This window comes from Coloeus monedula (assembly GCF_965178545.1).
Source record: "Coloeus monedula genome assembly, chromosome: W".
In the NCBI taxonomy this organism is placed as follows: domain Eukaryota; kingdom Metazoa; phylum Chordata; class Aves; order Passeriformes; family Corvidae; genus Coloeus; species Coloeus monedula.
Genome location: NC_138821.1, coordinates 15,145,473 through 15,170,287, shown reverse-complemented (window position 1 = coordinate 15,170,287; position 24,815 = coordinate 15,145,473). Strand labels below are relative to the sequence as shown.

At 44.4% G+C, this 24,815-nt stretch overlaps 1 protein-coding gene across 1 annotated transcript in view; it reads left to right on the top strand.

Moving 5' to 3' along the window:
• Positions 1-18,464, top strand: part of LOC309584660 (polyadenylate-binding protein-interacting protein 1-like) — a 43,795-nt gene extending 25,331 nt beyond the window's left edge. Inside the window, exons 7-11 of the mRNA XM_082300823.1 lie at positions 12,755-12,861; positions 13,235-13,352; positions 13,480-13,534; positions 14,092-14,185; positions 18,160-18,464. Of these exons, the coding sequence (XP_082156949.1) occupies positions 12,755-12,861; positions 13,235-13,352; positions 13,480-13,534; positions 14,092-14,185; positions 18,160-18,253 (468 nt within the window). The 3' untranslated portion in view covers positions 18,254-18,464. The remainder of the gene's footprint in view (positions 1-12,754; positions 12,862-13,234; positions 13,353-13,479; positions 13,535-14,091; positions 14,186-18,159) is intronic.
• Positions 18,465-24,815: the final 6,351 nt, after the last annotated feature.

Below are 24,815 nucleotides of genomic sequence, written 5' to 3'. Positions count from 1 at the left end.
AATGAGTTTTTTGATGCATATCTTCTAATATTCTCTTAGTGAGTGGCTTATTAAGTAACTGTCTCCCATCAGGGAGTTTCCATTTTCCAGATTGATCTTGTTCTCCCCCTATCTTAAATAATTCTTTTTCTTCTTCTTTACTAAATTTGGGGATTTCCAATTCTCCCCTTTCTGGGGTCAGGATTAACATAATTCGTTTAGTCCCATTTTCTGCTGCATCTTTGGCTTCTTGGTCTGCTAGATTATTCCCTCTTATTTCTGGGGTCATCCCTTTTTGGTGTCCTCTGATATGCACTACAGCTATTTCTTCAGGCAATTTTAATGCCTCCAACACTTCTGAAATCAGGCCTTCATGTACCAGTTCCTTCCCCTTTGAATTTAGTAAACCCCTTTCTTCCCAGATCTTTCCAAAGGTATGTATTACCCCAAAGGCATACTTTGAATCAGTATACATGGTCCCCTTTTTGTGTGCTAAATGCTCCAGTGCTCTCTTTAGAGCGTATAATTCACAAGATTGCGCCAACCAATTTGAAGGTAGTTTTCCTTTTTCGATGGTCTATATATTTATCCCATCGACTAAGGCATATCCTGACATTCTTTTTCCTTGCAAGCATCTGGATGAACCATCCACATATATTCTTTCCCCTTCTAAGAGGGCTTGTTCTTCTAGATCTTCCCGAACTTTTGTTTGGTATTGAATAATTTCCAAGCAATCATGTGCCAGGTCATCTTTTGGTTCTCCATAGAGGAATTGGGCCGGATTGAGGCTTTTGCTTGTTTCTATAGTTAGATCATTACTGTCAATTAGAATTGCTTCATATTTTAATATCCTGGAGTCTGTTAACCATTTTTCAGCTTTTTGATTTAGCACATTTCGGACCGCATGGGGTGTGTATACAATCAGTTTACTTCCAAAGGTGAGCTTACGGCTCTCCTCCACCAAAATAGCAGTAGCTGCTATGGCTTGAATGCATACTGGCCAGCCACGGCTTACTGGGTCCAATAGTTTAGATAAATAAGCTATTGGTCTTCTCACCCCTCCCCATTCCTGGACTAATACACCATGAGCTACTGCATTTTCTGCATTCACATATAAATGAAAGGGTTTTTCTAGTGAGGGTAAGCTTAGGGCTGGTACCGAGGCTAGTTTCAACTTCAGTTTTTCTAATTTATTATCATCATCTTTGGTCCATTGTATATTGTCTCCCCCTGTTAATTTTTCATATAAAAATTTTACTGCTTGTGTATATCCTTCAATCCATAGTCTGCAATATCCCAGTAGCCCTAGCAGTCTCCTAACCTCCTTTTTTGAAGAGGGAGGAGGGAGGGATAAAATCCCTGTAATTCTTTCAGGACTTAGTTTTCGGCTACCTTTGCTCATCAGGTGGCCGAGATATTTTACTTCTGATTCCACAAACTGAAATTTCCTTTTTGATGCCCTTAGTCCCTTTTCCCCAAGAAAATTTAGAAGCTTTATAGTAGCTTCTTTAACTTTAATTTCATCTTCTCCTGATATTAGAAGATCATCTACATATTGGATAATTTGTATTCCTGGGGGAGTGGGGAAGGTTTGTAATATTTCTCCCAAGGCTTGCCCAAATAAATTTGGGGCCTCAGAATACCCCTGTGGCAGTTTAGTCCACCTCAATTGGTTCTTTTTCCCTGTGTTTGGATCTTCCCATTCAAAGGCAAAAATATTCCGGCTTTCCTCTGCCAGTGGGCAGGCCCAAAAGGCATCTTTAAGATCCACCACACTAAACCACTGATGTTGAGGTGGAATTTTACTTAAAAGAGTGTAGGGATTAGGAACCATAGGGTAGCAGGCCCGTGTTCTTTTGTTTACTTCTCTTAAATCTTGCACTAATCTATAATTTCCATTAGATTTCTTTACTGGGAGAATAGGAGTATTATGAGGGGATTTACAAGGTTCTAGTGTCCCATCCTTTATTAATTCTTCTATTACTGGTTTTAAGCCTTTTTTCCCTTCTAAAGATATAGGGTACTGACGTACACGAATGGGACATTCTTCTTTTTCAATTGTGACCCTTATGGGGTCAATATCTAGTCCACCCCTATTCCCTTCCCCAGCCCAAACTTCTCTGTTAATTTTTCTTTCATCTTCTTGGCTAAGTTTTAACACTTTGGCCGTCATTTTCCCTTCTTCTGGTATGACTCCAATCCCCAGTTGGATTTGTAAATCCCTTCCTAATAAATTGCTGCCAGCCCCAGGAACTAACAAAACATCCCCTATCCCTATTTTTGTTTCCCCTTCAATAACCACATCTTTAATGACAGGGACCTTAAATCCTTCCCCCTTTGCTCCCGTTACTTTTACCATATCATTACTTACATCACACCCTTTTGGAATATTCATCACACAAGTCCTTTCTGCCCCAGTGTCAACTATAAATTCTAATACTTCCTCTTGGGGGCCTACTTTTAAAGTTATCAAAGGCTCCAGATGGTATTTGTCCCCCAAAAAATAGAGCCCATGACTTCCCTATTTTTCTTCTGTGTGTGTCTCTTGAAATATTTTCAGATCCCTCCTCAGGTGGGGGCATTCCCTTTTGTAATGCCCCTCTTCCTTGCATTAGAAACAGGCATCCCTGGGTTGTTCTTGGAAACTTGACTGTGCTGAGGTTTTATTTTTCTCCTTTACACCATTTCTGAATCTTGAACGTTTAGGAGTGTTACCTAAAGGCTTTTGATTTACATTTTTTTGGAAGGTACTCTCTCGCATAGTGGCTGTCGTGATCTTTGCTTCCACTTTGGCTTTTTCTTCATCCCTCCAGACATATATCTTTTGAGCTTCCCTTACTAGGTCTTGTAATGGTTTCTCATACCAGTCTTCTATTTTTTCTAATTTTTTCCTAATATCTGGCCAGGCATGTGTGACAAAGTTAACTCTTAGCAGGGCTTGCCCTGCTAGGGACTCCGGGTCTATCCCAGAATATTGTTTCATATTCTTTCGGAGCCTCTCCAGCCACTCAATTGGGGTTTCTTCCTTCCCTTGCTGCCCCTCAAAGGCCTTTCTGACATTTTGTCCTCGGGGTGCCCCTTCCTTTATTCCCTTGATTGTCAAATTACGATAATCATTCATATGTCCCCTCCCAGCTTCCTCATTTTGGTGCCAGTTAGGAGGTGTAATGGGCATTTTCTGATCCCCGGGTGGACCTTGTTGGTTTTCTCTTTCCCAAATTTTTATTCCAGCAATTCTAATAATTTCTCTTTCTTCTTGGGAGAATATTATTTTCATTATTGATTGCATTTCTTCCCAAGTGAAAATGTTGGGACCTAGGAACTGGTCCAACTGTTCAGCTGTACCTATGGGATCTTCTAATAATCCTTTAATTTCTTTTTTGAAATTCCTAACCTCTGTAGAGGTTAGAGGAGCATTCACAAAGCCGGTTCCCCCTCCTCCCATAGGTACTTCTCTTAATGGAAATAAATGAATTTCTCGGCTTCCCTCTGTTTGTTTAGCAATGGAGGGATTGTTGGGCTGCCTCTGAGCCTTAATGGCACCTCTTGTATTCTGGTATGGTGCTCCTTCGTTAAGAAGAGGGTTTATTTGGGAAGAAAGCACCAAACTCCCCTGGGGAAGAGGGGCAGATTCAGAGTCTGGCGCTGAAGCTGAATATTCTGTGGTGCAGAGAGTGGGGGTGGGGTGTGGCAGTGAAGCCAAATATTCCGGAGCGCAGGAGGTGGGGGCCGGCACTAAAGCCGGGCTTCTCAAGGCAGGAGAGGTGGGGGCTGAAGCCAGGACGTGTGACGTTCCTCTTGATTCAATTGAGGCTGCTGGGATTCCCGGGAAGGGTGGGATCCCCGGCATGGGCGGGGGCAGGGCTCCCCCCCCCCGGCTCCATTGGGGCGGGAGGGCTGCCGGGGGAAAGGCCCCCGGTGCGGGCGAAGGGGGGGCTGCCGGGGGAAAGGCCCCCAGAGCCAGGGAGAGGAGGGCAGGTTCTGGTGCTGGCGGCGGGGGAAGCCCCAGAGCTGGGAGGGGGGGTGCAGCTTCTGTTGCTGGAGGAGGGGGCAATACTTCTAAAGGGTCCCACCCTCTTTTCTCTTCTGTTTGCTTTTCCTCTGGGGTTTCTGATATTTTAAAGACTTTGGTTCCCAGAGGTTTTGTAATTCCTGTCCAGCAAGAAGCATATTCTCTCTCCTCAGGGTGAGATGACTCTTTTGAATTTACAAATACATTTAGAGCCTGGCAAATCCATGCCTCATCAGACCCATATTTTGGCCAGTACACATGATCAGATCTGATTTCCTTTTTTACCCACTCTTTCATGCAGAATTGAATCATTTTTACTTTATCTTTTCCTTTTGTAGAAGGATCAGTTTCCCAGTTCGCAAGTTTGACCCCAAGGGGACTGTCTTGGGGTATATCCTCTGGCACCTTTTTATAATTGGAACTTAATTTACTAGGTTGTTGTCCCATTTTTCCAGGGGTTCTCTATTCCAACGTACTCAAAATACCAATTTATCCCCCCCTTTGAAATACTAATTCATTCCTTTAAAACACCAATCTTCACTGCTGTAAAATACTACCCACCCTTTCACAGTACAAAAACCAAAAAAATTTATTATAGCCCACCTTCCCCAAAAACAAAGTTAACTTCTAATTACACAGTCTTTCATTCACACATTCACTCCTTTTTAATATTTGTTCACTCATTCCTACTCACAACAGAATAATAAGGTACCTCTTTCAAGTCACTTGTTAGTATCCACCCATGGGTATGAAGTAATCCTTAGGATTCTGGGTGCTCTTGGATTTCCCTCAACCCATCACTGCTAGCATTTAACCCCAACTTCTCTTGGGGTACTTTTAGACCCTGGGTGCTCTTGGAGTTTTCCTCAACCCAGCATATGGGGGGAGGTAGCTCCCACTTTGCAACCCCTTCCCTGGGACCCCGTCCCAGTCACCCCTGGGAGATCCTTTCACTCCTCTTATCTCTCGCTTCGTCTCCTCGCTGGCCGCTGTTCTCACGAACAAGACGGAACCGCAGCACTCAGAGACTGCCACACTCGCTTCGCAGATCTGGGGCAACCAGTCCGTGTCTCATTCACACACACTCATCACCTGTAACCACCCCCTTTTTGTTTGGACAATACTTACCAGTCCTGTTTCTTTTCCAGTGTCCGTGGGATTTTTGTCGAGAGCGCTCTCTTTCATTTGCTTTATTTTTGTGTCTTTCTTGTCCTCTGGGTGTTGCCCTGCTGCCACCAAACCGCGCCAGAGGATGCTAAGCAAGGGTCCTGCCAATTTGGGCAGGAGGCGCTTTACCCTTTGCTTCTTGAATCCTCCCACGCTTTTCAGAGGCGAGGTGTAGATCCGGGACGAGCCCCCAATTGTGAAAAACGAGGTTCACTCTCCTGTTAGAATTTAAAGAGTTTAATATAAAAACAATAAGAGACACATTGTCTTGGTTTTGAAAGACAGGTGTCTGCTAAGGAAGGCAGAAGCCCCCCTTGAAGTGGCAGATATAACCCCTTTTCCCTCTGAGTTATTATATTTTGAAATCAAGGGCCTTTAGGCAAAGATGTGGGAAATAGGAATAACAGTTCTTTACTATATATATATATATGTATATGTATATAACCAGTCAAACAAAACAACAACAACTATGGCAGTAACAGCACACACAAACCCAGTCCCAGCCTTCTCGGCTGTCAGGCTATTTCCCCTCGGGTGCAGTTCCGCTCGCAGCCGGCAGGGGCGCTGGCGGCTCCCGGTGAGCAGGGCAGGTGCGATGGTTCCCCCGCGGCTGCAGGGGGCGCTCCGGAGCGAGCTCGGAAAACACGCGGCACCCGTGCCCTGGGATCCCGGGAAGGGAAGGAACAAAGGCTTCACAAACCCCTGGGCAGCCGATCCCGGACTCTCAGGGACAGCGGGCTAGAGCGGCGGGCTAGAGCGGCAGGGATGAACGCAAATCCCGGGTGGCAGGCGAGATGTATCCAGATGGGAGAACCCCCACGGATGCCCAGGCAGGCAGGGCGAGCAGGGCTACAGCGTAGCGAAAACTCGAAGCAGCAGCAGTGGAGCACGGCAGCCACAGCTCGGCCTCCAGCAGGGCAGGGAAAACGGCTTTTGGGGTCCCGGCGTTGTTTCCAGCAGGAAGAGAAGAACGGCCAAAAAGAAAGAAGCAGCAGCTCCTTTCTCTGCAGCTTCTCTCTCCGGACGCTCAGAGCGAACTGACCCACACCCAGGTGTAGACAAAAGGAGTAGCCAGGCCCGCCCCACTCCCTTTTTTTTTTTGTCTTTCTTAAGTACAGCTATTTGTCCCCTAGCAACATGCATATGGGAGAAAATTCCTTTAACAGAAAAAAAACCTAAGACTAAACTAAAACCCCAACACACATAAAATAAAGCAAAGGGATAACGGCCAGTTGCCTTGGTGCTCTGCCAAGAGCATACCTGATGCTCGAGGTGAGTCCTTTTTATACCATTTTTACTGTCTGTTCTCTATTCATATTAAAACTTTTCCTGGAGCTGTCCTGCATAGCCACTCCTTGGTTCCGCCTTTTTAGAGCATGCGTATTCTTCTGCCTTGCGGTTTTATTTCTTTTGATTCTTGGGGTTGGGCCCGCTAGGTAAAAGTCGATGGTAGGGTGGATCTCTTAATTCTCCAGACAGTCAGGGCTGATTGCAGCTTTGGGCCTCTTTGCCCCCCGGGCAGAGCGGTGATAAGGGCTCTCGGACTCTCCTGGCCTCCTGTTCTCCGGGCGGAGTAGCCTTTGGGCCCTTTTGTTCTCTGGACAAAGTGTTGATTAGCAGCTTCTCGGGCCTCATGCTCTGCTCGCTTGGAGGTTATCTTACTTGCTCACACTTGCTAACATTCTTGCTAAAAAGAGAGAAAACTACATCCACACAGCAAAAAGCATTTCTAACATTATATAATATCTATCTTTATACTTTGCGAGAAGCCAATACTATAATATATATTTATAACAGTGATCCATAGAAACCCCTGCTTTGTTTGGATCCTGCAGTTAAATTGGGATGACCGCTCTCAGTTGCTTTTTCCAACCTTCTTCCCACATTTGAAACTCGGATGGGGAAAGTAAGCAGGAGAAAATGCTTTTGAGGTCATGCGGTACTATCCCTGTAGCGCTGAGAGTTATTCTCAGGAGGTTCTTAAAATACTAACTCTCCCTCCCAGATTCTTTCTGGACTTTGCAAAGCTCTTTCAGCCCTGCAGAATCAAAAGGCTTCCATGTGGGATTATTGCCAGTTCGATCATATGTTACAGGAGCCCCAAAGGGGTAGGAGTGGGCTGAGGGGACTGCCGGACCCGATTTCAAGATGGCGCTGGTTCCGGTTTCTACCGCGTCAGAACTGGAAGAGGGGGCGTGGGAACCAGGAAGTCCTCCACAGTGGGCGGGGTTGGAGGACCAGGAGGAGTGGTCACAGGATGGGCGGGGATTCCTGACACAGGGGGCAGTACCCGACGTGTGGGAGGAGCCCGATGATGTCATGTCTGGGGGTGGGGATAGGAAAGGGTTGGGGGTAGGAGGGCAAAAGGGACTGTGGGAAGAAGAGGGGGGAGGGGTGAACTGTGCCATGCGGTCAGTGCCATTGTTCAGCCACGTGGAGTCGGGGGGCGATAATGGCAAACAGCATTTAGAACAGTTTTCTGGGCTTACAACTGGGGAAGAGGGTGAGGGATACGGAGTTTGGGAAGGGGTCAAGGCAGCCTGGCCAGGGCTATCTTGACAGGGTGGCTGAAAAGACCAAGAGGGGTCAGAGAGAAGGTAGTAACTCTGTGCCTCTGGGCATATCACCCCATTCGGTTTTTCCAACGAAGGGGAAGTGGGATGAGGAGCAGGAGGGGAGGAAGGAGGGATATGGGAAGAACTGCGAGGGGATTTGTGCTTTTCTTTTACTTTCTGATCCATTTTATGCAAGTCCCGAAGGACTAGAGCTATTGGAAAGAATTTTTCTTCAAAGGAGTCCCCTTTTCGCTTTAAATTAGTAATCTTATCCCCCACAGCCTGCCAGAAGGCAGGAGATTTTAAATTTGCGGGAGACACTTGAGGAAGGTAAAAGAAAAGCCAGCGAACAAACTGTTTTAACAGACCCTTTGAAAATTTAAAACCAGTAACTGAAAGGGATTTCACAACTTGGGAGAAAAACCTCTCTTTGGGGCTGAGAGAGTTTTGATCCCATCTCTCTCTCAACACTTCTTCCACCCGCCACCCGCAAAATGAAAAAAGAAACAAAATATCAGGGGCCGGGGATACTCACACAAGTTTCAGAAATCAGTTAAAAGGCATCCGGTCCCAAACTAAAAAGCACAGGTGGGGTTCTCCGAGGTACAGCTGCTCTCCAAAGTCAGTTCAGTGCAGAATCAGTGAGAGTTAGCAGCCTTCTCTCAGGGCACCACTCCTAAAACAGAGCGGACTGCACCGAGAGGCATCGGCAAGTCCAAAGTCGCTTCTTCTCGCTGTCCACCGACAGCCACAACGTCGCAGGGATCCACTCGTGTGAGCCGCATGCTTGGTGCGCCAACCTAATGCAGTACTTGTGCTCGAGGCAGAAGCTCTGGCGAGCCCCCGGTTAGAGAGAGTCCAGTTGCGTTACTTCTGTGCGTCGCTGAAGCGACTTTGGCATCAAGAAAGGTGCTGCTGGCTGGGCTAGCTAGCTGGCTTCTCAGCAGAGGAAACACAGCAGGAGCCGATGGTATCAACTCAAGTTAGCTTGGAGACAAAGGAAGAGAGAGGCTGTTCTGGTCTGACACCTAACAGGTTTATTGTTAGAAGTTTCGCAACCCGAACAAGCTTGGAAGGGATGGAATGTGATGGGATGCCCCCCCGAAGCTTGTCCTCAGTTTTATAGGCAATTTGAAAACCGCGGCGAAAGGGGAAAACAACCAATGAGTTACAAGGCAGGGGGAGGATACAATTTAACAAGAACCACTGAGGGAAACCGAGAGGCGGGAGTTATAACAGAGAACCAGTGAACAACCGAGTAACCAAGAATTTTCCCGAACCGGGGGAGGCGGCTTGTACCCGGGCATAGCCCGAGGGGGTGTGGCTTAGTCTTCTGAGCCGCCCATCGACCCACCCTCTTAGTCTGCCTCTTCGGGAAACTCGATCCAGGGGATGGGCTGGGATTGATTGGCATCTCGCTGCCCGAGCCCCACAGTGGGCTGGGTCACAGCAACAGGTGAGACAGTAGTTTTAAAAGAAAAAAAGTTGGGGTTTTATTTTTTTTTTTAATATATCATCATAGTCCTGAATGAAGAGGGAAACTCCAAGTATCTACAAATGTTGAAGTGTATCTATAGCTAGACTGGGCTACCTCATGAAACATTGGATTCACTACTGAAGCAATAGTGGTCTCCTGTTGTCCTTTCCATGTAATATAGTGGTGGATACAGGCTTTTCACCTATTTGCTTTGCAGTATATTTATTTTCAATTAAACCTTCTTGGGGTTGTTATCTAATTACCTAGGATCAATGCAGGACCACAATAGAAAACTAGGAATGTGAAACAAGTGCTTGCTTTTATCTTTGCATTTTATTCCTTTGTATCATCAGACACCATTCCAAGCATTTTTAGATCATGTAGTATTTATGCTGAGTAGATTAGGAACTGCTATTAAGTTTGACCATAGTGGCAAAATTATTTTTTGTAGTTTAACTCTTATCTCCTACTATGCAATTATTGGACAATGAATTAAGTACCTATTCTTAACAGAAAAGGCTTTTGTCCATAGCAGTTCTAGACTGTCTGCTGCTAAAGCTCTCAGCAACAGCTTCAGTCTCACAGATTTTATGTATTAAAACTCAAGTTGGCTTGGTCAGATAATTCTTGGCTCCTCTTTATACATACCCAGGTGAAATTCTCTGGCATATCTGTTTCTAGGTATGTTGACTGAAGTCTTTCTAAAGCTTACTAACCTATTGATATTATCAGGTAAGCCTGTGGCATCATCTGCAAAAATATGGTCTCTCTTTTCATAGCATGTATTTAAAGCAATTAAGATCTGACAAATGCTGATAGTCCTTTCAACAGGATTCAGAATGTTGCAATATTTTTGTGTCAGTGTGACACAAGTAATTGTATGGTCAAATGCAATCTCCATGTCCCACTGATACCCAACCTCAGAAAGATGATGAAATGTAATGCTTTTTTACAAGAAATCACTGCAATATTTAAAAAATGCATTTTGTTGTAATGTGATTGTTTCACAGTGTAATTAAATCACTGGAGGGTTGTTTCAAGATCGCATTTCAAGACTGAAGTGAGGGAAGTGGCTGTGAAATTCTGTTACAGCGGGGATTACTGTAACACGCATATATCAAACCAGGAGTCCCGTGGAAAAGAAATATATATGGACGGATTCTTGTTAGACGTTTCAGAGATGTTTATTTCTCCAGCCGCATGGCCAGGGCTCTGCCGAGGAACTCTTACAGTCTGGACCGAGTGTCCTTGCCCGTGCAGGGGAACACAAACCAACCAATGGGGAACGAGGCTGACCAGGGGCAGGGAAACCCCGTGCCTCCCCTCAGGGCCCCTCTCCCAGGGCTACATGGCAGGGGGAGGGGACCCCAACATCTCACCCGTTTATTTTTAACAAAAGAGATGTAAAACTTAACATTGAAAACAACAAGGACAGTTTCAAAACAAAACAAGCCACCCTCCTGAGTCTTTGAATGTCCAAACAGATTCTGTGGAACATCTTAAGGCTGACAGAAGGGAGACAGGACTCTGTGGGCATGCTTTGTGGGGAAACTGAGGCAGGAGAGGGTTTAATTTCTTCCCTCCCCCTTTTCATCCCCCACTTGGCATTGGAAAGGGATTTTTGGGGAAACAATTGGCAAAGGTATGGTTTTGTGAGGGAAACCATGGATAAAAAAACGGATTGGGAATACACTGGGGGTAATAGGATATAGGGTAAAAGGGAAAGGTGGGATTAGGAAAGGGAGACTGTAGGGGGGGCTTACAATGGAGATATTGTCTAACATGACTACGATTTTTTGCATATATACTGCCTTTTACAGGAACACCATCAGGCCCAGTGACCTGCGATGCTTGTAACCCTTTTCTACCTAGTACAATTTTGAACTCTACTACTACTCCATCTCCCAAGCTTGGGATGCATTTTTCAGGGTTATTCTTTTTAATAGCAGTTCTATGCACGAATATGTCTTGCTGGTTGTCACACCTTGTTATAAAACCATAATTTTGCTTAACATTATACCACTTTACTATTCTTAAAACCTTAGCTCCGATATTTTCCTTTTCCCGAGTGGCTGCTGTTTTCTGTCTCGCTGCGTTCTTGCTTTCTCTTTCACTCGCTCCCGTGCCAGAATTTCCAGAGCTGCTTGTGCCTGTGCGCTCTTCCCGGGGCTGCGCGGGCCGAGCCGGGCTGCGCCGCTCAGTTCTCCATGTGTCGCCTCCTCTGGTCACAGCTTCGCTGCCGATGCCAGGTGCTGCATCTTGGCCGACCCCCTGAGCGATGACCCTCCAGCACGCGTCTTGGCTGGGCGTGGCTCTGCTCCGCCGCCACCGCAGCCAGCCGCCGCCCGCCCGCCGCCCCTCTCGGTCGGGCATTCACGGGGCTTGCTCCACCATGCTCTGCGTGGGGCCGGGCAGGCTCCACTGGGTCGTCCCATTCCCGCCGCGCCTCACTCTGCCGCCAACACTGCGGCTCGTGTGGCTCTGCCCGTGCCTGGGAACTGCCTCGCTGCTGCTCGCAGAGGGCTCGGTCCACGTGGCCGAGGCCGCACGGTCCCTGAGGCATGCTTCCCTTCGCCAGGACACAGCTGACATTGCTCAACAGTCTCGGTAATTAAATAATATTCACGAAAATATTCTTCCATCAGCACATATTTTGACTCGAAAATTAACTGTGTCCAAACGGTGTTCCAAAAGTCTTTGGTAAGAATTAAATCCCAAGAAACATAGAAAAAGTTCTTAAACAACCATGAAAGGAAATGTTTCAGTTCTTTTTGAGCTTGAATCAAGCTAAAATTTACAAATCGTTGTTCAAGAATCATTTTAAGTTTAAGATAAATGTCCATATGCAGCTCTGAGAGCCAAGAGTCTTCCCACGGTTCCTCCATAGTTTAGATATGGAATAGAAAAACAAAACCAAGAGGAGGAATCCAAAGTTTCTAGGGTTTACTCATACATATCAGTCGCTTAGGGATCGGGGATCATTCTGCCCGCATTACCCACCATTTGTTACAGCGGGGATTACTGTAACACAATGCCCCAAACCAGGAGGCCCGTGGAAAAGAAATATATATGGACAGATTCTTGGTAGATGTTTCAGAGAGATGTTTATTTCTCCAGCCGCATGGCCGGAGCTCTGCCGAGGAACCCTCACAGTCTGGGTTGAGGGTCCTTTTGCCCGCGCCAGGAAACACCAACCAACCAATCGGGAACGAGGCTGACCAGGGGCTCGGGAAACCCCGTGTCTGTCCCCTCAGGGCCCCTCTCCCAGGGCTACATGGCGGGGGGAGGAGACCCCGACAAAATTCTAGGCAACATTGGACATAGAGTTACCATACTGTCTGTAGTCTAAAATAAACTATTTATGTGGTCATTAATCCATTCAACAAAAAGATTTAGGAGATTGGGACCTTCAACCCTCAGGTAGTCACATAGGGCATCTAAATGCTATGGATTGTTAAAGAAACTCTTCTGTTGACAGTTTCTTAAACTTTTATAATTCACTTTAAAAGAGGGAAAATATACTAGCAAAAAAAAAACCAACAAAACCTAATACCTTGTCTTTAGTTGACAGGCTCGGTTTTAGAAGATGCCTGGAAAGAAAAAGGAAAGAATGATATGGAGGAAATGATTCAGAGAATTGAAAATGTTGTATTGGATGCAAACTGTAGCAGGTGAGAAGATAAATTCGTTTGCAGTATTTTGCTTTTATATTAAACAGAACACCCTAAAAATCTTCAAGAATAATGACCATGTCTAAAATATTTCCTTAAAAACTCTCATTTACAAAAAGTAAGGTGATATGTTGGTCACTTTCATGTAGCACTTGTGGGGGGAGTAGTTCTTTCATTTTTGTTTTGTTTTTTATCTTTTACTAGAGATTAATGTTCCACTTAATGAGATTGTTGTGTATATTTGTTTTCTGTTTGTGTTTTCTGTTTGTTTGGTTTAAGTCCTTCTCCTCCCCTCCCCCATGAGCCAACCATTAGCCCAATTATTGTTTAGCACAAATCATTCTAACTTTTGTGCTGCTTTTGTTTATTTCAGAGATGTGAAACATATGCTTCTGAAAGTAGTGGAACTACGATCAAGTAACTGGGGTAGAGTTCATGAAACTTCTCCACATACAAAAGCTACTCCTGAAAATGACCCTAACTATTTTATGGTAAGAATGTACTGATATTTCAGTTCCTTAGTTTAATATGAATTTGATTCATAGACAATCACATTGCTAAAAGCTACGAACATCTGTCTCTGAACTCATATAACTTACTGTATAACTTTATTCTTAGAATGAACCAACATTTTACACTTCTGATGGTGTTCCTTTCACTGCAGCAGATCCGGGTATGTCCCCTGTTTTCTCAATCTTTAAAAAGTTGTAATTATGTCCTGTTGAAGTACATAAAAGTTGTTCTTAAAATATCTGAAACTCATACAACTTAACAGACAAAATTATGGCTTAACTCCTGGCTTTGTGTAACACATGCCTTATTCTGTGTTAAAAGAAGGTAAATGTTTGAAATGGAGAATGTGCAGTTGAGTTCATACAGTTCAGAAGAATTTGTGCCATAGTCCTCAGCACTTGGTTTCCCCAGGTCTTCTTTTGTTTGTCCATTGTTAGTAGCAAGAGGGTTTGTTTCTTTCTTTCATATAATCTGAGCACAACATGGCACAACATCATTTGAGGTAAAGACAACTGTGACTACCTTTGTTTCTTTGGGAAGGTAGGTATCATTCTTGGAGTTTGATTGATGTCCTGAGAAAAAACTGTAGTGGGAGTTTTTTCGATAATATATTTCATGCCATTTATGGTTTCATTAAATAGGCTATTTTCAAACCGTATAGATATATGTTAATTTAGAGGACTAATATATTACTGGGTCTCATTTTTACTATGGCAGATTACCAAGAAAAATACCAAGAACTGCTTGAAAGAGAGGATTTGTTTCCAGATTATGAAGAAAATGGCATGGCTTTATCAGGACCTGGAGATCAGTATGTTTTCTTTTTGAGTGATAGTTGTTGTGGGGTGGTTTTGGGCTTTTTTTTAACACTAGTTATTTTTACTGCAAATTTAGGAATCCAATCTTGTAAAAAATGAAATTAATAATTATTATTTAGTTTTACAATGGAAGTTATGTGTTTGTTCAGGTGATGCCTTAAAGTGGCTACCTGAAAATAGAGGCTAGACAAGAATAAGAGAATAAAAGTAGGTATTTATTTAAAGGGCCTTCAAAGGTACACCCTGGACAGTCAAAAGGCTACACCCAAGATGGACCCTAGGTCACAGGATCTTCACACTTTTATAAGTTTGGTCCATTTGCATATCAGGGTTAATTCTCCAATTATAACTTCACTTAATGATGTAATTACCCCGAGTTTGCCCCTCCTCTTCAAAGGCTTTAGTTTACACATTTTGGGGCCTAGGACAATCAAGGTGTCCTTGAAGAGCAAACCTAGAGAGGCTTTGTTATGTCTAACCAGCAGGCGAGAACGGTAGTTAACAGGCCACACGAAACTTCAGTTACACACTAGGCAGTACAGGATTTGAAAAATATAAACGTTAAAACCTAAGGCATCACAGGTATAAGTTGGTTTGTAATCACACAAGTTTGAAACATTTTATATTTATCCAACTGAGTAGGGCAATTAAACTTCATATATTTTTGCACATGTGCAAACATACTCTCTTCTGCATTTTAGAAAAAAATTTTCAAGCAAAATGATGCATCATACCTTCAGGTGTTGGTAGTGAGACAACCTGAATTCATTCTAGCTAGAGATAATTACAAAATTTTCAGTGTCTTTCAAAGGGAGAAGGTTGTTAAGGTTTTCTCTTCAGGATAAGTAGTATTCCTTCAATTAATGGTAAAAGGGGAAGCAGTAGATGGGAATATAGTCTCACTTTCTGACACCAGTTTATAAGAATTTGATAGGAAATCAGTGAAAGAAATACAGTCTAAAATAAATTGCTCTGAGCTCTGTACTGGTTGAAGGAGGACTTTCAGATCATGATTTGATACTCAAAAGCATTTTCAGTGTTGTGTTCATGTGTGATAAGAGTGCTAGTCTGGATCAATGTTTTTGTTAGTAAATTAGAAAATTTTTAGATGGTATCTAGCTGAGGGGAGTTACAGGAACTTTGAAAGCTAAATTAGTGATGTAATCAGAAATCAACAAGATCATACTGTGGAAAAAACTACCCTTGTGAACTGTTGTGTTTAGAACAAATTAAATGCAAAATGAATACAGACAGCAGTTAAACATAGCAAATCTAAAAAGTGGCATGTGAAAGACTGTCAGTCAATCTTCATGCAAGGTGACTGTGGAACCTTCTTTGAAGGCTTAAGAAAAGTTTAGACAAATCTATCCTGATCCTCTATCAGCTATTTCTCATGACTGACATCAGGGAGAAGGGTTCTTGAGTTTCTTCTCAAGTCTACACTTCTACAGGAAAGGAAGAACAAACAAAATAAATATATTAACTGCTTTAATGTGCATGCTGATTCCCTTGTTTGGAACTAAAGCACAGAAGGCAATAAACTGTGCACCTGAAACTAATGCATACTTTATGAGAGTCAATAGCTGTTGATTTCTTTAAGGCTGTTTAGAATTATACACACTATCATGTTCAAGCTACAACTCCATTGTCCTAGTTTATGGTGATGAAAACTCCAGTTGGACCTAGAGAAAACAGGGAACACTCAAGTTATTTCTCAGTATCTGTGAGGAGAAAAAAAAGCTTTTAAGTGATCCCTATCACTTCCCATCTTGATTTTTTTGAAACTCAGTCTCCACTCTGCACAATACTGATTATCATTAATGGGATACAGTCTTTTCTGTGACCTAAATGAGACAGATCTTTTCCGAAAGACTGGTTAACATGTAATAGAAGGTAATGCAGATACAAAAGGGAGGTGAAGTAAGGTTGCCTTCTTTCATATATCAGCAAATAGGAATACAGGTTTTCTCTATAAATATATTTTTCTGACTAGTGTGCAACCAAGACAGTTGATTCAGTATTTGAACTGTGTAGCGGGTTCAGTTCGTAAACCAGGCAGAAACACCAATTGAGTGTAGTGGTTCGGTTCGAAATATCCATTACTTATTTATTTTGCTTCTGTGAGATAAGAATTAGGAGAAAGCAAAGCAGGCACAAAACTTAAAAGAATATAAAGAAGTTCATTAACAGAACTAAAAGAAAGAAAAAAAAAGTCAGACTAAACCTTCAGAACACTTCTCCTCCCCCCACCTTTCTCCCTTCTCCCACTGACAACGTAAAAAGACAACCCTTGAGATTTTTTCAGTCAGTTTACCACCTCTATAATCTTTTTCAGTTCACTTAGGGAGAGGAGTCTCTCTTGCTCATGCTATGGAGACACCTCCACAAAGAAGTTCTCTCATGGCTTCAATGTCACAGCAAGACAGCCACCCGGGTTGGTTCTCTGCTCACATGTGAAAGTCCCTTCCCTCATCTTACAGCTTTCCCCACAACTGTTTTCGAGGGTTCAGTCTTGAGCTAATGGGGTACCATTTTAAGGATGAGCTGTTCAGAAGTAAAGGTTCTCTTCACCTATCTCTGGGAGCATCTTCATCTCTAGGAACAGAGGTCTTCTTCCCTGGGAGCAAGGGTCTTCATCACTTTCATCTCTCTCTGTTCAAGCTTCTCATCAAATCACAGCTACTTCAACATTTGCTTATTTCAGCACGAGTACTTTTGCTCACAATTGCAGTTTGAACACTCCACCCCCCATGCTTTCATGAAATTACAATGGGTACTCCGATGTATCATAGTCCATCACCACAGCTTTACAACAGAATTTCAGCTTCTAGGTTTGAAGCATCTCCTCTTTCTCCTCTCTCGGGGTTTCAGCTCTTCCTTCTTCACTGACTTTGGTGTGTTTATGGTGTTTTCTTCACGTGCCCTCACCCTTCCTTTTCTTTTGACTTGGGAGAGGATTGATGTCTGCAGGCTTCATCTGTTCTGGAGGAATCTTACAACACTAAAGGGGTTAATCTCACCTGGACCCCGCAGCTGGAATTTGCTTATCGCTGTTGGTCACATGATCTTTGCAGGGCAGCAGCCTCAGATGAATCTTTGGCTGCACTGGGTGAGGGCCGGCCTGGCTGAGCCACGCTGCCAGGCCACCTGCACGGAGCAGGGCTGCGGGTGGAACAGGGCCGCACGGTTCCAGGATGGCTGTCTCCTGCCTGGCCTGGGCTGCACTGAGGGGCTGCGCTGGGTGTCCAGTGAGCAGAAGTGGCTGAGATCTTAGCCAAGCCGCACCGTGGCCGACCCGGCCAGGCCGTGCCAAGCGGGGCCTGGCCCGGCCCCGCTGGGCCGTGCCGCAGGCCCCCCCAGTTACCTGTCCAAAAGCCAGAAGCAAGAGAGCTTTCCCGGGGTTTGTTCATTCTTAAATGTGGATCACAGAGGCGTGTCAAGCTTCTTAAGTGGCTTTAAAAAGTTGCCAATATTCAAACTAGCCAGTTGATTGGTTCTGTCAGGTCTAGAGGAAGCTGTAAGCACCTCTTTGCAAAAGAATCACTTCTGTGGCTGATGGAGCCCTCTTTAACTAAAAACCCAAACTATGCTAAACCATGACAAACTGGGACGTTAACCAACTAAAATTTTGCTAATATGATGCTAATAATATTTTTTGTAAATGCATCTGTGCAAATGTGTTATTACGTTTTTGAAAGCTTGTATTGCATTATTGCATTTTTTTGTCATCTTGGAAATATTTCTGTCTTTTAACCTGTGGGCAGCCTAAGATGATCTAAAATGGTGACAAATACTGTAGTAATTTGTACATATCTATGCTGCTTTGGGATTTTTGTTTGTTTTCCTAGTGCCCATAAGCTCTGTTTTATCCTTGACATCTCTGTAAATATTTCACCTATTTACTGTTTCTGAAAATCTGTACATAAACTTAACAGTTTTGGTGGGGGGTTTTGGTTTTGTTTTTTAGGTATTTTAATGACCTTGATAACAAGATGGATCCAGAAATTGAAGAAGCATATGAAAAATTCTGTCTAGAATCAGAACATAAGAGAAAACAGTGAGATGTTACACAATAACGTTAGTTTATTAAACCAGTTTAGGTATGGTTAGAGTACAGGGAGACAAAAAACATTTGTACCAAAATAAGGAAGTTCACTTTCTCCAAGTACTAAAGTTATTCAATTTCCATTTTGTTAAACAGAATCTGCCAAAACTTATAAACTTATGTCCTGTAACGTAGTGTTGTGTATATATCACAATTTATTTTATGGACAGGTATATGAACAATGTTTGGCTGCAATAAAATTGATTTTAAAAGTATCGTAATGGAAATGAAATTTTAATGGGGAGCTGTCCCATAGGATTACCCTCTTGGGGGAAAAAAGAGGAAGAATAAATCAATTTCAATTTAATTGCTTGCTTGGTTTAGTATACACTAGGACATATCCTTTTTACCATATACAGGATCTGGTATTTAACTTTTTTTCTGACTAAAGAGCACATGATCAATAACTTTTTTGGGTTTTTTTCTGTAGATCACAATCATGAAATCATGATAAGTGGTTTGTGAAGGGTTATTTTTGTGGGGAGTTTTGGTTTCCTTTTTCCTTTTCCTTCCTCTTCTAAAACACATATATGTGAGGTCTGGACTCTTTCCTAGAATAAACATGTTACATGTTGATATGTGAAAAACCAAGCAGTTTTGGAAGTCAGATTCTTTCAAGACCTTTGGTTCAGGTAAGCTTATTTTCAACTTTTACAAGCAAAAACTATCCTGTAATTTGCTGTGTTCTTCAAGACTACATGAATATATTTATGTTTTAACCCATGCTTCTCCACTAGTATGTGCAGTGCTTGATATATTTTTTGAAAGTATCTAACATGTCTAATCTTTCAGCAATCCTTGTCACTTTCTCCATTATTCTAGTTATTTTATATAGTTTAATTTTGTGTTTTGAGTAAACTCATATTTCATAAATGTTAACATTCTGAAGTCAACTGTGTCTTGGTTTGAAAGACAGGTATCTGCTAAGGAAGGCAGGAACCTCCCTTGGAATGGAAAATGTAACCCCCTTCCCTCCCAATTATTATAATTTTGAAATTAAGGAGCTTTCAGGCAAAGATATGAGAAATAGGAAAAACAGTTCTTTACTAATATATATAAAACAAGGTAAACAAACAACAATAACTATGTCAGCATCAGGAAAATTAATCCTCAAACACCAGAGGTTTATGTCCAAAAAGGAGACAGAGGAGTCCTGTTACTTTATTTAAATAAAGGGAGAGGTCATGGGCATTTCCCATGGGGTCTCTCAAATTTTTGGAGGATACAGCCTCCTTTTTATCCTAATTTCCCGGCAGCATTGCCCTCTCTCTTTCCCCATTGGCTGAGGTACTTGAGAGGTACAAACTTCCCAAATCGCTTAATACAAACCCCTTTCTAATGTGTAAACCACCCCCCCTATTCTTTTCCTTGTGTCTCTCTTCCTTTTCTCTAAATCCAAGGATTAGCAGTCTTGAGTGAGTAACAGTCTGTGTCAATTTAGTGGAATTCCTACGGAATTTATGGTTCCTCCCATTGCTTCTTTCACCTCTCAGTATCTGGCTTTATCTACCAGCAGACCCACAGTTTGTTTGTAAAGACACCTCCTTCTCATTCCTTTCACCAGTAACAACAAACAGAACCAGAAACCCAGTGACAGCCTTCTCGGCTGTCAGACACTTTCCCCTTTGGTGTAGTTATGGTCACAGCCGGCAGGGGCGCTGGCGGCTCCCGGTGGGCAGGGCAGGTGTAATGATTCCCCCCGCGGCTGCAGGGGGCACTGTGGCGCTAGCTTGGGGAGCACGTGGTAATGACAGCTTAGACAAGCCAGGAAGGGATGGAAGAAAGGCTTGCTTCACAAACCCCCAGGGGCAGCTGATCGCGGTGCCTCAGTGGGACCCTCGGGAGCAGCAAACTGGAACAGCAGGAATGAGCACAAAATCCCGGGTGGTAGACAAGATGTATCAAACTCCATAGCTGCAGTGGGAACCCCGAGACATCTCAGCAGGAAGGGGGTGTGTAGCTACAGTGTAGCGAAGACTCAGGGCAGGGGTAGGGCAGCGGCGGCCCAGCTCTGAGCAGGGCAGGGAAAGGCAGGCTCAGTATCCCAGGGTTTTCCCCTGAGGCACCCGAGCAGATGGTGAAAAAAAGTCCCACTTTTAGTGAGGTAGGGTGTTAAATAGGGTCCCAGTACAATGGCTGCTCCAGCAAGCAGAGCTCCACTCACGGTAGAAGGAAGGCAGCAGAAGGCAGAACCCCACAGTGGTGATGAATTCTCCCCACAGCAACTGCAGCTTCTCTCCCCTCCAAATGCTGAGAGCACAAGAGAGCTAGGGGCTCCACTCAACCCCTCTTTCCCAGTCCAAATCTCACGGCATCTCTGCCCTACACAAGAAAACCCCAGGTAAAAGAGTAGCCAGATGGACCCCTCCCCCGAGCTGTCTTTTGTCTAAGTATCCAGTCGTTATTGTCTCCTAGCAACACTATGGGGTAAAATTCCTTAAGAGAAAAAAGAAAACAAAAACAAAAGGAGAACTCCTAACACCCCAACAAACTGCTAGTTTTTTTAACCGATATAATCATGTTAGTCTTCCTAGGATATACCATTGTGAAAAACGAGGTTCACTCTCCTGTTAGAATTTAAAGAGTTTAATATAAAGACAATAAGAGACACATAAAATAAAGCAAAGGGATAACGGCCGGGTGCCTTGGCGCTCTGCCAAGAGCACACTTGATGCCCGAGGTGAGTCCTTTTTATACTATTTTTACTGTCTGTTCTCTATTCATATTAAAACTTTTCCTGGAGCTGTCCTGCATGGCCACTCCTTGGTTCCGCCTTTTTAGAGCATGCGTATTCTTCTGCCTTGCGGTTTTATTTCTTTTGATTCTTGGGGTTGGACCCGCTAGGTAAGAGTTGATGGTAGGGTGGATCTCTTAATTCTCCAGACAGTCAGGGCTGATTGCAGCTTTGGGCCTCTTTGCCCCCCGGGCAGAGCGGTGATAAGGGCTCTCGGACTCTCCTGGCCTCCTGTTCTCCGGGCGGAGTAGCCTTTAGGCCCTTTTGTTCTCTGGACAAAGTGTTGAGTAGCAGCTTCTCGGGCCTCATCCTCTGTTCGCTTGGAGGTTATCTTACTTGTTCACACTTTCTAACATTTTTGCTAAAACGAGAGAAAACTACATCCACACAGCAAAAAAACATTAACATTATATAATATCTACCTTTATACTTTGCGAGAAGCCAATATTATAATATATGTTTATAACACCATTGTAGTTGCTGCCAAATTCAGTTGTATTTCTTCCTATTACCTGTTATTGGTTAGACTGAGTAGAACCCCTAATCAAAAACAAATAGGAAATATTTCCCAAAAGGCTACTGTAAAGAACATGCGTTATAAATATGCATGTAAATTATTTTTACTCATTTGGTGAAATTACTTGTGTATCTGCTAATACAATGAGTACTGACTGTTCTCTGGGTGTTTATTTAACATACTCATTTAGGTTGAAGTTTTGGAAAAAAAAATTAACCAGCTTTGTTTCCTTTGGAATAGCTTTCACTATCTTGTGTTTTTGCTTTAAAAAAATTTTTTTTTTCATTTAAATATGCATTTATTCTGGTTGCAGAGAGGAGGTGGAGTTTAGAGCCATGTGGGCATGGCTAGGTTGCTATTCTATATCACCTACATCATTGCTGGGGGGTGTAGCTTTGGGGGGGAAGAAAAGGTGAGCACACCCCTGGAAATGGCACCATTTGTCTCCCTCTCTTCATTGGAGGGGGTTGCTGGGATCAGCCCTTTGCACCTCGTCCTCTGCCACTGCTGCCGCCCATTCCCTTCCCACTCCTCTGAGACGCAGCTCTGGAATGGGGTTCTGAAAAGCAGCAAATGCGGCTCTGGGACATAACTCTGAAAAGCGGCAACAGCCACACGGAATGGAGCCTAGCAGAGCGGTCCAAAGCAGTAGTGAAACAGTGGAGCCAAGCCCAGTGCAGCAGTCTGAAGCGGCAGCATGTTGCAGCACGGATGATCTAGCTTTTAGGGGTTTTTCCCATCATTGTTATCCATTCTCTCAAGCTCAGGGACGGGGAGAGCCAGGTGCAGGGAGCGCCTGCCATCTTGTCTTTGTCCCAGGGGGCCACATGAACATGACTGATACCTGCGACTTACGGGGAGCATCCGCCTTCTTGTCTTTGTCCTGGCGGCCACATGGAATTAAGTCGGGGTGATGAATACCTTTTGTGTGTGAAGCACCTTTAGGAACCCAGAGTGCCGAGAATATTTCTCTGCCTGTTTTGAAGGGTTCTTACTCCCCTGAACAACACTGTTTTCAACCTTGGAAAAAATTACCAACGATCAGACAGGAACTAGAAAATACAGTGGTGTGAATTAGGTGATAGACTACTATGTAAGATCTCACAGGGTGAAAAATTTAGAGGTTTTGGGCTTCTCTTTGTAGTAAATAGATAAGAGTAAAAAATATCAAAATGGAGGATTGTTGTTGTTCTCTAAACCTTCTTCTCCTTCTTCTACTACTCCATGTTCTGCAGTAAAAGTAGTTTGGAATGATTGGATAGAGAATTCCGCAGTTCCTGCCTGTGTTACTGAATAATTGGTAGGAAAGTGAAAATAATATATGTTTTTAGTAACTAATGGTTAAAATATCTTTAAAAGGCTGTGTAAATCTTGATAGAGAGGCTCCACTCCTGCTTTTCTGTGCTCTATGTTATGCCTGGGTCAAGCTAGTGGCTCTGTTCCTCTGATAAGACTTAATAAACAACTATCCGGCAGCATTGAAACTCCAGGAAAAGTCTCAGTTTATCTTTGAAACTCCTTGCAAGAACTTTTAGAAAATTCTCTCCCATCAGGAGGGATTTGATTTATGGCACGGTTCAGTGTCATTTGGTGCCCCGTGTTCGGCCTCATCGGAACGAAGCAAGCCAGAACGTTTTGGACAGCAGCACGCGACTAGAAACAGAAAGAAAAGAAACCCCGGGGTTGGCCTTGAAACTCCAGGATCTCCTAACCTCGGTGCACAGGGGGGAGGATGGAACTCAGACTGGGATTTCACGAGCCGATAACATCTACCAAGAACACAGTAAGCTGTCCATAACTAGACCAAGAAACAAATTATGGGTGCAGTTCCATCCCAAGCGGAGGCAAATATAATACATAGTTTTGAAAACCTAGTTCGTAACCATCCCTTACCAGCATCTAAAAAAGAAATACGTTGTTTGCTGTCCTGGGTGAAAAGAGAGTTTCCTGATGCAGTAATTGGAGATTTGTATTTACCATTTTTTTGGGAGAATATTAATTCTATATCATTACGCGAGTCTCTAAGAGATGAAACGGCTCAGAAATTAATATGTCCAGCTAGAGTAATTTATGAAACGCTTCTAGAGCTGGCACCTCCTGCTTCTGACGGAGATGTTTAAAACTCCTGCAGAGAGTTCGCTGACACCCGTAAAAGCAGCGGGAGATTTTAAAACCCCGCTCAAACCCTTCCCACCCTCAGAGACGGGCAGAAAACGCGATGTTCGTGCGAAAGTCCCCGAGATTCCTAGCAAAAGTGATTATCCCTTCCTGCACGCACTACAGGCGGCGGGGGGGGGGGGGGGGGGGGGAAGTGTGGCCATTCCAGAGGCGGAACGGGAATTTTTGCCGGACCCAAAATGAAACCTTTTGATCGGTCCGACGGAGGAGCATGATACGGCAATTTTAGAGCTCCCTTCATGCGCGCATGCCCGGGGGGGGGGGGGGGGGGGGTCCCTAACCATCTCCCTGAGGACGGAGTCTGCCTCGGAGGGCGTGGTTTCTATCTCACCTGAACCACCCGTTACAGCGCAAGTCAGGGGCAGATCTGTACCTCCCGAACCTGGGGTCCTCCCATCAGATGAACCATGTGCGTGGCCAGGGGCGGTCCCGGAGCTTCCATCTAGCCCTCCCACTACCCCCACGCGGCACGGATTCGCGGCCGCTCCCGCGTTTGAACTGCCCGCCACGGCGGCGGCGACGGCGGCGCCTGCTTCTGATGTCATCACTCCCGCCGCTGCCGACCCAGCTTTATTTCCGCGTTTGCGAAACCTCGCTTCCACGCCTGCGCGGTGCGGCATAGCACCCCCCATCCGCAGATACCGCGGTTACCCTCGCAACGCCGCTTGCGACTCGAGCCCCTCCTAGCCCTGCCCCCAGCCCTAGCCAGGGCGTCAGCCACGCCCCTAGCTCCAGCCATGCCGTGCCCCTGGTCCCCTGCCCCAGCGTTTCTACTACCAGGCCGGCTCCACCCCCGATCCCAGCTGCTAGCCCCGCACGTCTGCCAGACACGGACGCCTCAGCTGCTACGCCAGCACCGCCGGTAGGCACAGCACCTCCAGCCAGCACTGCAATTCCATCGGCTACTGCAGCTCCATCGTACATGCCTTCAGCAGCTACAGCTCCCACCAGCTCTGTGTTAACACAGCCCATGTCTGCACCGCAGCCACGGCCAAGGGCATACAGCCGAGGCATTTCAGCAACTACAGTGTCACCATCGCATGTACCCCCGTCATTCCTCTGACAACACCACTCAGAGAATTATCACGA